Here is an 11,727-nt window from a genome sequence, read left to right as displayed (position 1 = left end):
TTCTGCTCTGGAAGATGGGATGATTCGGAAGAGTGATTTGGTCTTGAACCAGAAGTGCTAATTTGAGAACTGCAGCATTGAAACAGCTCTGAGGAGAGGCGTCTCATAATGGAATCTGATAGCTGATGTTACTAATTAGGCCCTGCCAATCCGTACAGACAGATTCAGTCCTACGTGTTTCTTGAACTCTAAACTCCTGGTAGGTGGCATATTAAATGTATATGAGTCATTAAGAGAGTGGCTGAAGGAGATGAGGTAAGAATGTCAACATCACATCTTTCCTCAGGGGGAGTACCTGTGAGGTGTATGGAAGGAGACCGGAGTTCTGAACTGTGTGATATGGCCCCACCCTTAGAGATTATCTACCAATGCATGGAGACTATTGGCCTCCAACAACACAGCCGCCTTCCTTCTGCCCCCGCCCCTTGCCACAGAGAATACAGGGCCCCGGGGTAGCAGTAAGGTAGTGCCCATATGGGATCCCGGCACTAGGTGGGAATTTAGCCATTCAACCATCACACCAGGCCCTGACCACCTCATTAATAAAATGGTAATAGCAAGGATTATTTGGCTTAGTGGTTGAGACATTATACGGGAGTGTCTGGGGCTGAACCCCAGCCCAGCCTATTCAGGCTTCCTGCCAGTATACACCTTGGGTCAAGTAGGTGACTTAAGAGAGAGGTCCAGATGAAACTCCAGGCCTGGCCCAGCTGTGGCAGGCATTTGGGGAGTGAAGCAACAAATGAAAGGTAGGTCTCTTTCTTTCAAATAACTAAAACTAAAACATATTTTTAAAACATTTAAAATAAAATCATAATAATGTAGTTCATGGGGGTAATTGTAAGGCTTAAAGATGGACACATCAAGCAACATCAGGAATTTTAACTTTTTAAACAAAGATAATCAAACTGTGTTGTGACCAATAGATAATTGATAATTCCCCTTTTGATTTATTCTCAAACACAAACATACATATGTTTATATGCATAAAATAATATATAAAAGTTTTATATATATAAACTTTGGCCTATTTGCCCAAACTCTGTGCTTCAGTACCCTCCAGCCACCACCGGCCCAGTAGCCCACAAGGGAACCCCTCCTCATCCTCCTCCTCAGCTCCACAGCGACCAGGGCTGGCCCGGCTCCCCTGACCCTCCAGACCCCCGGACCTCCCGATCCTGGACCCACCGACTCCCAGACCCCCGGTTCCCCCCGACCCCCGGATCTCCCGGACCCACCGACCCCAGACCTCCCGATCCCGGACCCACCAACCCGGACCTCCCGATCCAGAACCCCCGGATCCCCAGGACCCCGGAAGCCCCCGATCTACCAATCTCCAGACCTCCCGACCCCGGATCCCCGGACCCCTCGACCACCGACCTTCCCAGACCCTCGGACCCCCGGGTCCCTAACCCCCCCCCCCCATCCCCCGCCACATCCAGCCACGCGTCGGGCGCCGGCGACTGCTGGGAGGTGGAGGCCGAGGCTGCGCAGGCGCGACCCGGGGCCGGGGAGGGGTCGTACAGGAGTCCGGGGAGGCTCCGGGAGCGCAGCGGTGAGTGCTGGCGGCCGAGGCCTTGGGGGGCTCAGCTCCGTGGCCAGGCTGCTCTCCCGGGTCACGGCAGGTGGCGGTCCTGCAGTGGGCCAGGCCTCGCAGGCAGCTCCGCGACTTTAGAGACGCGGGTGGGTTTCGGTTCCTGCGCTCCGCTCCCCGCGTTGTGTCCAGTGCCAAGGATGTGGGGCGGGAGGGGGGGTCTCAATGCCCCGTTTCTCGAGATTACCAAGAGAAGAAATGAAGGGTGAGGGTGCGGGCCAGGCTGGGGTGTGGACCACAGTTCCTCTCCAGGGCTTTTGGGTGAGGGAAGAACCTGGTTCCAGGGCTGGCGCCACCGCCGGGCATTCTCCCCTAGGGACAAGGGCCTGGCGTTTTTCATGGCTCCTCCTTTGTCCTCCTCGACCCGCGAGGTGGCCCTTGTATTTGCACCTTTAACGGCCTCTGGGTTCGCCCCTCCTCCTTCGCTGTGGGATTTCTCTGGCACTGGGCAGGACACACCAGGTGTTTTCCTCCTCACTGTTCCGCTTGGGAGTTAGGAATCTGACCAAACACAGTGGGTTTTTGCTTTAAACTTCTTCCTAGTCACGGGTCCACAGAACACTTCTTTGTGCTATTTTTATCTTTTATCTAGTTGTATCTAGAAAACCACCATTGTGGGTTTGTCTCTAAGCAGACTGCAAGTTGTTAAAGGCGGTGGCTTCATGGAGCAGCATTCAGGGGACAGGTGGGGGAGGATGTTGTACCAGGATTGGACAGGTGTTTTCAGGAATGACAAAAAGAGCACTGCTTTCTCTCTTGTTACAGGCTGGGATGGTTTGTCACTAACAGCAACTAAAACTCTGGCTCTTCAGGGTATCCCAGGAAGCAGAGAAGATCACCATGTTGGAGCCCAAGGAAGAGGGATGGCCTAGGGACTGTGAGAGCAGGCTTCCTGGGCCCCACTCGGCCAGTCAAGAGATGTTCCGCCAGCGCTTCAGGCAGCTGTGTTACCGGGAGACGCCGGGTCCCCGGGAGGCCCTGAGCCAGCTCCGGGTGCTGTGCTGTGAGTGGCTGAGGCCCGAACGGCACACCAAGGAGCAGATCCTGGAGCTGCTGGTGCTGGAACAGTTTCTGAGCATCCTACCCGAGAAGCTCCGGGCCTGGGTGCGGGGACATCACCCTAAGAGCGGAGAGGAGGCCGTGACTGTGCTGGAGGACTTAGAGAAAGGACTTGAACCAGAGCTGCAGGTGGGAAGGGGTGGCTGGGAGGGATTGGATCTGTGGTGGGAGCTGCCTCGGTGACCTTCAGGCTGGACAGAGAGGGGGACAGCAGCAGGGGAAGTTGCAAAGTTCAGGCCCGGCCCAGGGAGAGAGCAGCAGGGCGTATGTGTCTCTGTCTCTGTCCTTTCCAACCTCAAGCTCTGTCTGACCCGGAAAGAGACTCCAGCTCCTCTTCCTTTCCCTGTGCTGACTCTGAGGAGGCTCCCTGAGGGCTCCTTGGAAGCTCTGGTCCCACACAAATCGCGTGGTGCCTGATCGCCTCCAGGTCCCGGGCCCCGCACGCGGACCTGCACTGGAGGAGCCAGGAGAGGAGCAGCCGCCACTGGGGGCAGCTCAGGAGGCTGCAGGCGCTCGGCTCAAGCTTGAACCTCAGGACTCGCAGCCTTTCCCACAGAGCGGTGAGGAATGGGATTGTTTGGGGAGAGGGAGTGGGCGTAAAGATGGTAGGGGCTCAGACATTAGCTGTTACCATCGTGACCTCACTAGACTTTGCTCTTAGGTGAGAGACAGCAGTTTCATCACCCATCAAGCTGGGAACAAGAATAGCCTTCTAAAGTAGCTCTGAGGATTGGATTACATCTGCCTATAAAACCTGGTCAGAAGGGCCAGCACCGAGGCATAGTATGTTAAGCTTTGCGACACTGGCATCCTAAATGAGTGCCAGTTCAATCCTCGGCTGTCCCCCCTTGATCCAGCTCCCTGGTAATACACTTAGGAAAACAGCAGCAGATGGGCCAAGTGCTTGATCCCCTGCCAGCCATGTGGGAGACCTGGATGAAGCTTGTAGTTCCTGGTTTCAGACCAGCACAGCCCTAGCCATTGCAGCTATCTGGGGAGTGAACCAGTGGATGGAAGATCACTCTCTGTCTTTCCCTTTGTTTTTTCAAATAAAAAATAATTAAATCTTTAAGAAAAAAACAAAGTTAGCCAGTGGCAGACATTGTGAGGTAGCAAGTTAATCAAGGCTTTCAACACCCATGTCCCATGTCTCAGTTCCTGGGATCAAATTCCACACGCACTTCCAGTCTAGCTTCCTGCTAATGTGTTCTAGAAGCAGCAGGTGATGGCTTAAGTGCTTGGCCCATGCCAGCCTCCTCAGAGACCCACATGGAGTTCTTTGATCCTGGTTCATTCCTCCAGTTGTCTGCCTATGGAAGCCATTGAGAGGAATAAACCAACAGATGGAAAATCTTTCCTTGTTTCTCTTCTTTTAAGATGAAAATAAGTGAACAAACAAAACCTCAAGATCTTTTAGCTTTAGTGTCCCAAAGCAGGTCCAGGAAGTACTTTCTTCACTTCCTGACTCACCATCTCCCCTTCTCTTGAATCCTAGTTCATAGTAACTTGGCCGTGAGCTGAGGCTACCTTGAGAGTCTTTTCATTTTCTACCATGCCTCAACGAATTTGAGAGAAAGGGAGGAGAATGCCCTTCTACTAGGACATGTCCCAAACGCCCACGATGACTACGATGCCCACGATGTCTGGGCCTGGGGCCAAAGGCAGGAGCTAGGATCCCAATTCAAGTCTCATAGTGGAGTCATCACTGCTGCCTGCTGGGATTTGTGTTGGCAGGAAGCTGGTGTAAGTAAAGCTGGGAATGACACCCCACTATGAGATGCCGGTATCCAAAATCTGCCCCTAAAATGTGAGGTTTCTGCTTGATATTTGGTTTTCTACCACAACTACCACCAAAACCAAACAAAAACTTTGAAGAAGTAAAATTCTTAACAACATGCTAGAAATGGAAATTAATGTTAGAATCTCAACAAAAAGTATGTTTTACTTCCTAGCTCTCTTCTGCCATTTTTTCCAGACTCTTCTCATTCTCTTTACTGCTTCTATTTATCAACATGATATTTTACTTTTTTTTTCAGATTATTTTTATTGGAAGGGGAGACAGAAAGAAAGATCTAACATCTGCTGGTTCACTCCCCAAATGGTTGTAACAATTGGAGCTGAGCTGAACTGAGTTGAGCTTCCTCTGAGTCTGCTGCTTGGGTACAGGATCCCAAGGCCTTGGATCATCCTCTTCTGCTTTCCCAGGCCATAAGAGGCGAGCTAGATGGAAAGTGGAACAGTCCAGACATGGACTGGCACCCATATGGGATGCTGGTACTTGTAGGCAGAGGATTAGCCTGACATACCACTATGCCAACCCTGCTACTTAACTTTTAAAACAAAAGTGACCAGGCAGGTGTTTGGAAGAGAGATTAAGATGCTAGATGGGATATTGCATCTCAAAGAAGAGTGTCTGGGCTCAAGTACCTGTTCAGCTTCTCATTCCAACTTCCTGCTAGTAAGTACCTTGGGAGGCAGAAGGGGATGGCTCCAGCACTTTGATCCCTAATATCTCACATGGGAGAGCCAGAGTAAGTACAGAACTCCTTGCTTTGGCCTGGTCCAACCCCAGCTGTTTCAGGCAGTTGAGAAATGAACCAACAAGTAGATTTCTGTGTCTCCTATCATTCCTTGTCTTTCTGCCTTTCAAGAAAATGAAGATAAAAGAGAAGTAGATAGGATAAAAAGAAGGTAGCAACTACATGACTTTTTTTCACAGTGATAAACATATTTCAGATTAACCATAGCGTTTAACCTTGGGGGAGGGGATGTATATTTAAATCAGACAATCTCAGGTTACCTCAAAGCAGTGTGTTTTTGGTCTCCTTAGACATAAGCAGTGCTATAGACAAATAAACCATAAAACATGTTACAGACATTTAAGAACAGGCAAACCATTCTTTTCCTCCTTTTGTTAAGGAAACAGTTTGATGGGACAGAGAGCAGCAGGCATGCAGAAGGCAAGAGCTGGAAGGCCTTCCTCTGTACAAGAGGTAGCTGCATGAGGAAATAAATGGGAAAGGAGAAGGTTCCAGAGCCAGGAGGTCTCTACCCTCTGGAACATTCCCTCTCCCTAACCCTAATGATTCTTTCTTCTCCCTTTCCTTCACAACATCAGTTGACCTTTCTCTCATTCCTTGTAAATTTCCACACTAGCCAGATCTGAAGCCAGGAGCCAAGAGCTTCTTTTGGGTCTCCCATGCATGCAGGCTCAAGATTCAAGGCTTTGGGCCATCCTCTGCTGCCTTCCCAGGTCACAAGTAGGGAGCTGGATGGGAAGTGGAGCAGCTGAGACTCAAACTAGCACCTACATGGGATGCAAGAGGATGAGCCTGATAGTCCATGCCTCTGCCCCACCATTTAAAGAACAGATCTTGAAAAGACCTTATTTTGAAACTTATTTTAAAAATTTATTTAGTTTACCATTATATAAAAATCAGTAAAGAAAAAAAACAACAGGTATGGAGAAAAGAAAATAAATCCTTTCCCAGTATGATCCTGCTACCAAGAGCTAGCTATTGGTAATTTCTAATTAATATTCCCATTGTCATATGTACATCTCTATGGTGAATATTTTATTTTAATTTCAGAAACATAACTCCTGATCTAATTGTTTTCTCCACACATCCAGAACAGGTCTGTTTACATTTTCCACCAGCTGTAGATGGTGCAGAGCTCAAGGACAAAGCAGCATTGACAGAACCGCCCAATGTGGAGGTGGAGTCACCGGCATTCCCAAAGGCACTTGCCAGCCCCACTGCCACGTTCAAGGCTACATCTTGTGTTGAAAGCACCTTAGGACAGTCACAAAGGAAACCCAAAGTGGGCAGACTGAGGCAGTCCCCTGCCCAGGGAGCAGGTTCGAGGCAGACAGTTGTCACCCATAAGAAAACTCCCCCAGGGAAGAAAGACCACGAGTGTACTGAATGCGGTAAAGCCTTCGTTTATAATTCACACCTGGTCATCCATCAGAGAATCCATTCTGGAGAGAAACCCTATAAGTGTAGTGACTGTGGGAAGACTTTCAACCAGAGCTCAAACCTCATTCAACATCAGAGAATTCACACGGGGGAGAAACCCTATGAGTGTGGCGAGTGTGGGAAGGCTTTCAGGTGGGGCGCTCATCTTGTGCAGCACCAGAGGATCCACTCCGGAGAGAAGCCCTATGAGTGTAATAAATGTGGCAAGGCCTTCAGCCAGAGCTCCTATCTCAGTCAGCACCTGAGGATCCACAGTGGAGAAAAGCCATTCGTGTGTAAAGGATGTGGGAAGGCCTACCGCTGGAGCTCAGAGCTACTTAGACACCAGCGAGTGCATGCTGGCTCAGAATCTGCCCCATACGTGGACGGGGAGAGAGGCTCCAGACAGACTTGTACTTTTATCTAATCTACTTTAGGATCAGAGTCCATAAAAGTTCTAAGTGTCTTAAAGAGGTTTTTCCTGTGTCGTTCTTGATTTTGGAAAAACTCCACCTAGTCCCACCTGTAGCTCGTCACTTCTATGTCCTTTGAATGTCATCAGTGTTGGCCATAAGGAATAGCTGAGTTGTGCTGCTTCTCCTTTGGGGCATGACCTAAGGGGAGATTCTGACCGGCATGGGTTCCCAAAATATAGAGATAGTAATGCCTGCAGAGGGGCTGGCAGTTATATTAGCGTTTATTGTGAATGAGACTTCGGTCCTGGCCCTCTCTTGGACCCAAACTGGTCTGTCTCCCTGGACAGGGTCACTCCCACAGTGTGCAGGTAGGAGACGGAAACCACGCTTAAGAATTGGGACAGGGAGAAGTGCTGACTAGGAAAAGTTGGTTAAGGAGGTAGAGAGGTCTGTGAAGAACACGGGAAGAGCAGCGTGGGGAACAGCTGCTACCTCCAGGGCTTGCAGGCCCTAAGAGCCGGTTGTGCCCAAAGCCAAGCTGCAGTGAGCTATGGTGGGCATATTGACATCAAGGAAATCTGCAAACAGATCAGGAATTGTTTGGGTTTTGAGCCAGTTAAATATTTACCGACAACGCTCTCCAGATGGTGAAGTCCCCGGCAGTGCCGCAGGCCAAGGCTGACAAGCATGGAGCTGTAAGTGGAGGTGCCAATGAAACGCTTGTTGGGCGCCACTGGATCCCTTGCCTACTGCAAGCAGTTCACTGTAAAAACAAGATGGAAAAGACCAGAATTAGAACCAGGAGCTGACTTCTGTCCCCTTGGCTGCTGCAGGGCTTGTTACTGGCCAAGTGGAGACAGGTCCAGCTCTGATATGGTCCTTGTCCAGGACAATCAAGGGTGGATCTGGAACAAGGAGGCAATCCATTGCTGACTAATGTCCAACCCGGGGACCCCTCTCCTCGTTTCCCACTGCCCTCTTTCATTGCTTTCCTCTCAGAGAGTGAGACTGATCACCCCCTTGACTTAGATCTCTCTTTTTAAAGAATTATTTATTTATTTTTATTGGAAAGGCAGATGTACAGAGAGGAGGGAGAGAAACAGAGAGGAAGATTTTCCATCTGATGATTCATTCCTCAAATGGCCACAAGTGCTGCGCCGATCCGAAGCCAGGAGCCAGAAATTCTTTCTGGGTCTTCCACGTGGGTGTAGAGTCCCGAGGCTTTGGGCCATCCTGGACTGCTTTCCCAGGCCACAAGCAGGGAACTGGATAGGAAGCTGGGTTGCTGGGATTAGAACCGGCGCCCATATGGGATCCCAGAATGTTCAAGGCGAGGATCTTAACCGCTGCACTATCACACCAGAGCCTAGATCTCTTTTATAAAGATTTTTTATTGGAAAGTTGGATATACAGAAAGGAGGAGATACAGAGACAAACATCTTCCGTTCACTGATTCATTCCCCAAGTGGCCACAAAAATCAAAGCTGAGCCAATCCAAAGCCAGAGGGTCCCAAGACCTTGGGCCGTCCTCTATTGCCTTCCAGGCCACAAACAGGGAACTGGATAGGAAGCTGGGCTGCTGGGACATGAACCGGGACCCATATGGGATCCAGGTGTGTACAAGGCCAGAACTTTAACTACTAGGCTATCGTGCTGGGCCAGATCTCTTTTAAGTGTGATCTCCTTGAAGAAACTTTTCCTGACTAGCATACAAGTTGGTTATTCATGTGAATGTGCTGAGGTAAGCAGTGGTTAGCAAAACTACAGGGCACGCATCAGATCCAGATGTAGCTCAAGGTCTCTGTGTGACCCACAAGCCAAGAAAAGTTTCTGCATTAATTCCCCATTGGCCATGATACTGGCAGGTGGCAGACAGAAGGCAGGAACTTCAGGATCTCCCAAGTGGGTATGAGGGCCGAGCACTTGAACCATCCTCTGCAATTTTCCCAGCCACATCAGAGAGCTGAATGGGAAGTGGGGCCAGGACTCAGATATTCATCTTGGATGCCAGCACTGCAGGAGGCAGCATATTCCACGATGCTGGTCCCCCTTCTCCCTCCACTTACATTTATTTTTTCTTTTTTTGAAAGGCAGAGAAAGTGTCTTCCATTTACTGGTTCACTACTCCCACCCCACTAGCCAAATGCCTGCAACATCTGGGTCTCCCACGTGGGCAGCAAAGAACCAAGTACTTGGGGCTTCAGCTACTGCCTTTTAGAGTATAGATTAGCAAGGAGCTAAGTCAGAAGCAGAGTAGCTTGGTCTTGAACCAGGCACTGCAGATGCTGGTGTCCCAGTCAGCATCTTGACGGCTATATCAAATGTCTGTCCTACCCATCATCTTTCAGTTTGTTGTGTGCGCTAGGCCAGGGTGTCTTTTCCATACAGACCATGACTACATTTGTATTCTAGCTCCTTGGAGGGTCCAAGTAACCATCACAAGGACAAGCAGTGTTCTGGACGCTCATCCAGTCTTTTGTGAAGTAGATGACATGCTGCATTCATCTTCGATGGAGGCTAGAAAACATGTCTGACAGGGAGACCATTTGCTTAAATGTGGTGCATCAGGTTAAGCTGCTCCTGCAACACCAACATCCTATCCCATATCAGTGTGCTGGTTCATCTCAGATGCTCTACTTTGGATCCAGTTCCCTGCTAAAATGTGTCTGTGAAAGCAGTGGATGATGACTCGGGGCCCTGACACCCATGTGGAAAATCCAGATGGAATCCCAGGCTCCTGGCTTCAGCCTGGACCAGCACCAGCAGTTAAACAGCCATATGGGGAAGGAACCAAGGGGTGGATCTTTCTGTCACTCTACTTTTCAGATAAGTAAAATAAATCTTAAACAAACAAAATACTCAGGCATTTGGCCTATTAGTTAAAATGCCCATGTCCCATATCGGAGTGCTTGGCTTCCATTCCCAGCTCTGACTCCCAACTCTAGCATTCTTACCAATGCAGACCCTTGTTCAGGTGGTGGCTCAAGTAGCTGGGTCCCTGCCATACATATGGGAGACCTGCCTTGGATTCTCAGCTCCAACTGGCCCAGTCCTGGCTGTTGGGAAGCATTTGGGGATCAACAGATGGGAACCCTACTGTCTCTTGTCTCTTTAATGAATCGGAAAAACAAAACACTGTTACTGCACAGGCAAGTTCAGATTTGGGAAGACAATGAGCAGTCTTCCACTCCGTAAAACATCTCCCCATCTCTGCAGCCCTGTGCTGCTGACTGGCAGAAGACTATTTCTGGTGCCAGAAAGGGCAAAAAGCAAGATTCTGGGAAGCAGAGAATGAGGACAAGCAGTCAAGGGTATGGATTAGAGGCTGGCCTTGACAATCTAGAAATAGCCATTATTATTCTACAATGCCTTATATTCAGCATTCTGCAGACAGCTGAAACTACAAAAACATTTTGTAGGCAAAATGTCAACCTCAAACCACCTCTTTGTTATGCAAAAGAAACTATTTCCAGAACAGATGTTCTGTGTACTTAATTTGATCATACTTACCCTTGAGGGAGTCCTGGGATTTAAATTCCCAGAGTCGTATAATAATTTGTTCCTATTTGAACATGTCCAAATAACTCAGTCACCTGTGCATCTTGGAATGGACATAACTGGACATTTCCAGGTGTGCAGCTGAATAAGCAGAATTTGAGTCAACTAACAAGATTGTCATCTTTAGTCCACAACAGGAGACAAAGAAAAACAAACTGTTCTGGTCTCTGATGGGCAGCCTTGGACACCCTAAACAGAGGTTCCAAGGAAACTGGTGGGCAGGAAGTAGACACGCATTGAGGGCTGGAACCACTGAGACCCAGTAACAAACAGGGACCAGCTCCTGCCTTTACAAATATGGAGCTGCATGTCTGTCCAGCTGCTTATGTGGGGAAGCCTCTCTCACCAAAGGAAATGGAAAGTGCATGGTGAGCTAGCCACTCTCCTGCCCAAAGGAAGTGGGGAAGAGCTGTGTTGACGCAAATTTCAGTCAGTTTCTAGACCCCTCTTCAAGGATCATAAGCAATGCCATTCAATGCCATAAAACCAAAGTCAGGGAATAAGGACAGTTAGGACATCTTCCTTTACAAGATCTTACAGTGCCAGGGGAGTACTTTTCCATAATCACTTTTTGGGGGCTGTACCAGGGAAATCTCCAAAGTCAGGAGGGGCAAGAAGCAAGAAAGCAAGAGAATCCTGCTTGGAATGATATGAACTGTTCACGGGAGCTGCTGGTGAAGGTGATGTGGAAGAGGCAGGCTAGCTACATCTGCTGAAGCTCCTATGTAGCTCCACTTGTCAATCAAAATGCCCCCTTTCCTGGAATGCATCTACTTCATCTGGGACCCAAAGGGGACATCAAGAAAATCAAGCTCCATAAATTTATGAAGGTCCCATGTAATTAGTGCCCTCACATTGGGAGAGGCACTAACCCCTCTCTCATGACAGAGACCAATAACGGGGAGGGGAATAAAGGCATGGCTGGAGGAGCTGCCTGGTGCTTTCTCCTTCCTCCACAATCTTCTGACCCACTGCCCATGAATGTATGTCTACTTGCTAAGTTCCTGCCATGTGACAGTACTTGTGTCAGGTACGTGGGGGTGAGAGCCAAGAGGCTCACGAGGACTTGAACAGTCTACTGGCAGTGCTGTGAGCAAGAGAGAAGCCCTCCATGTTGCAGTCAGCAGACTTTCCACACACC

The 11,727-nt window shown here is 49.2% G+C and overlaps 1 protein-coding gene across 1 annotated transcript; it reads left to right on the top strand.

The window, feature by feature from the left end:
• The first annotated feature begins 2,077 nt into the window (after positions 1-2,077).
• On the top strand, positions 2,078-7,077 carry ZNF232 (zinc finger protein 232). Its single transcript, XM_041001106.1, is given in 4 exon segments — positions 2,078-2,421; positions 2,423-2,782; positions 3,081-3,213; positions 6,285-7,077. Coding segments are annotated over 4 exon segments (1,413 nt in total). The 5' UTR covers positions 2,078-2,256; the 3' UTR covers positions 7,040-7,077.
• The last annotated feature ends 4,650 nt before the right edge of the window (positions 7,078-11,727 follow it).

Source organism: Ochotona curzoniae, unplaced genomic scaffold, assembly GCF_017591425.1.
Source record: "Ochotona curzoniae isolate NIBS_2020 unplaced genomic scaffold, NIBS_Ocur_1.0 scaffold_2453, whole genome shotgun sequence".
Taxonomy (NCBI): Eukaryota; Metazoa; Chordata; class Mammalia; order Lagomorpha; family Ochotonidae; genus Ochotona; species Ochotona curzoniae.
This window is presented reverse-complemented; position numbering and strand designations above follow the sequence as displayed.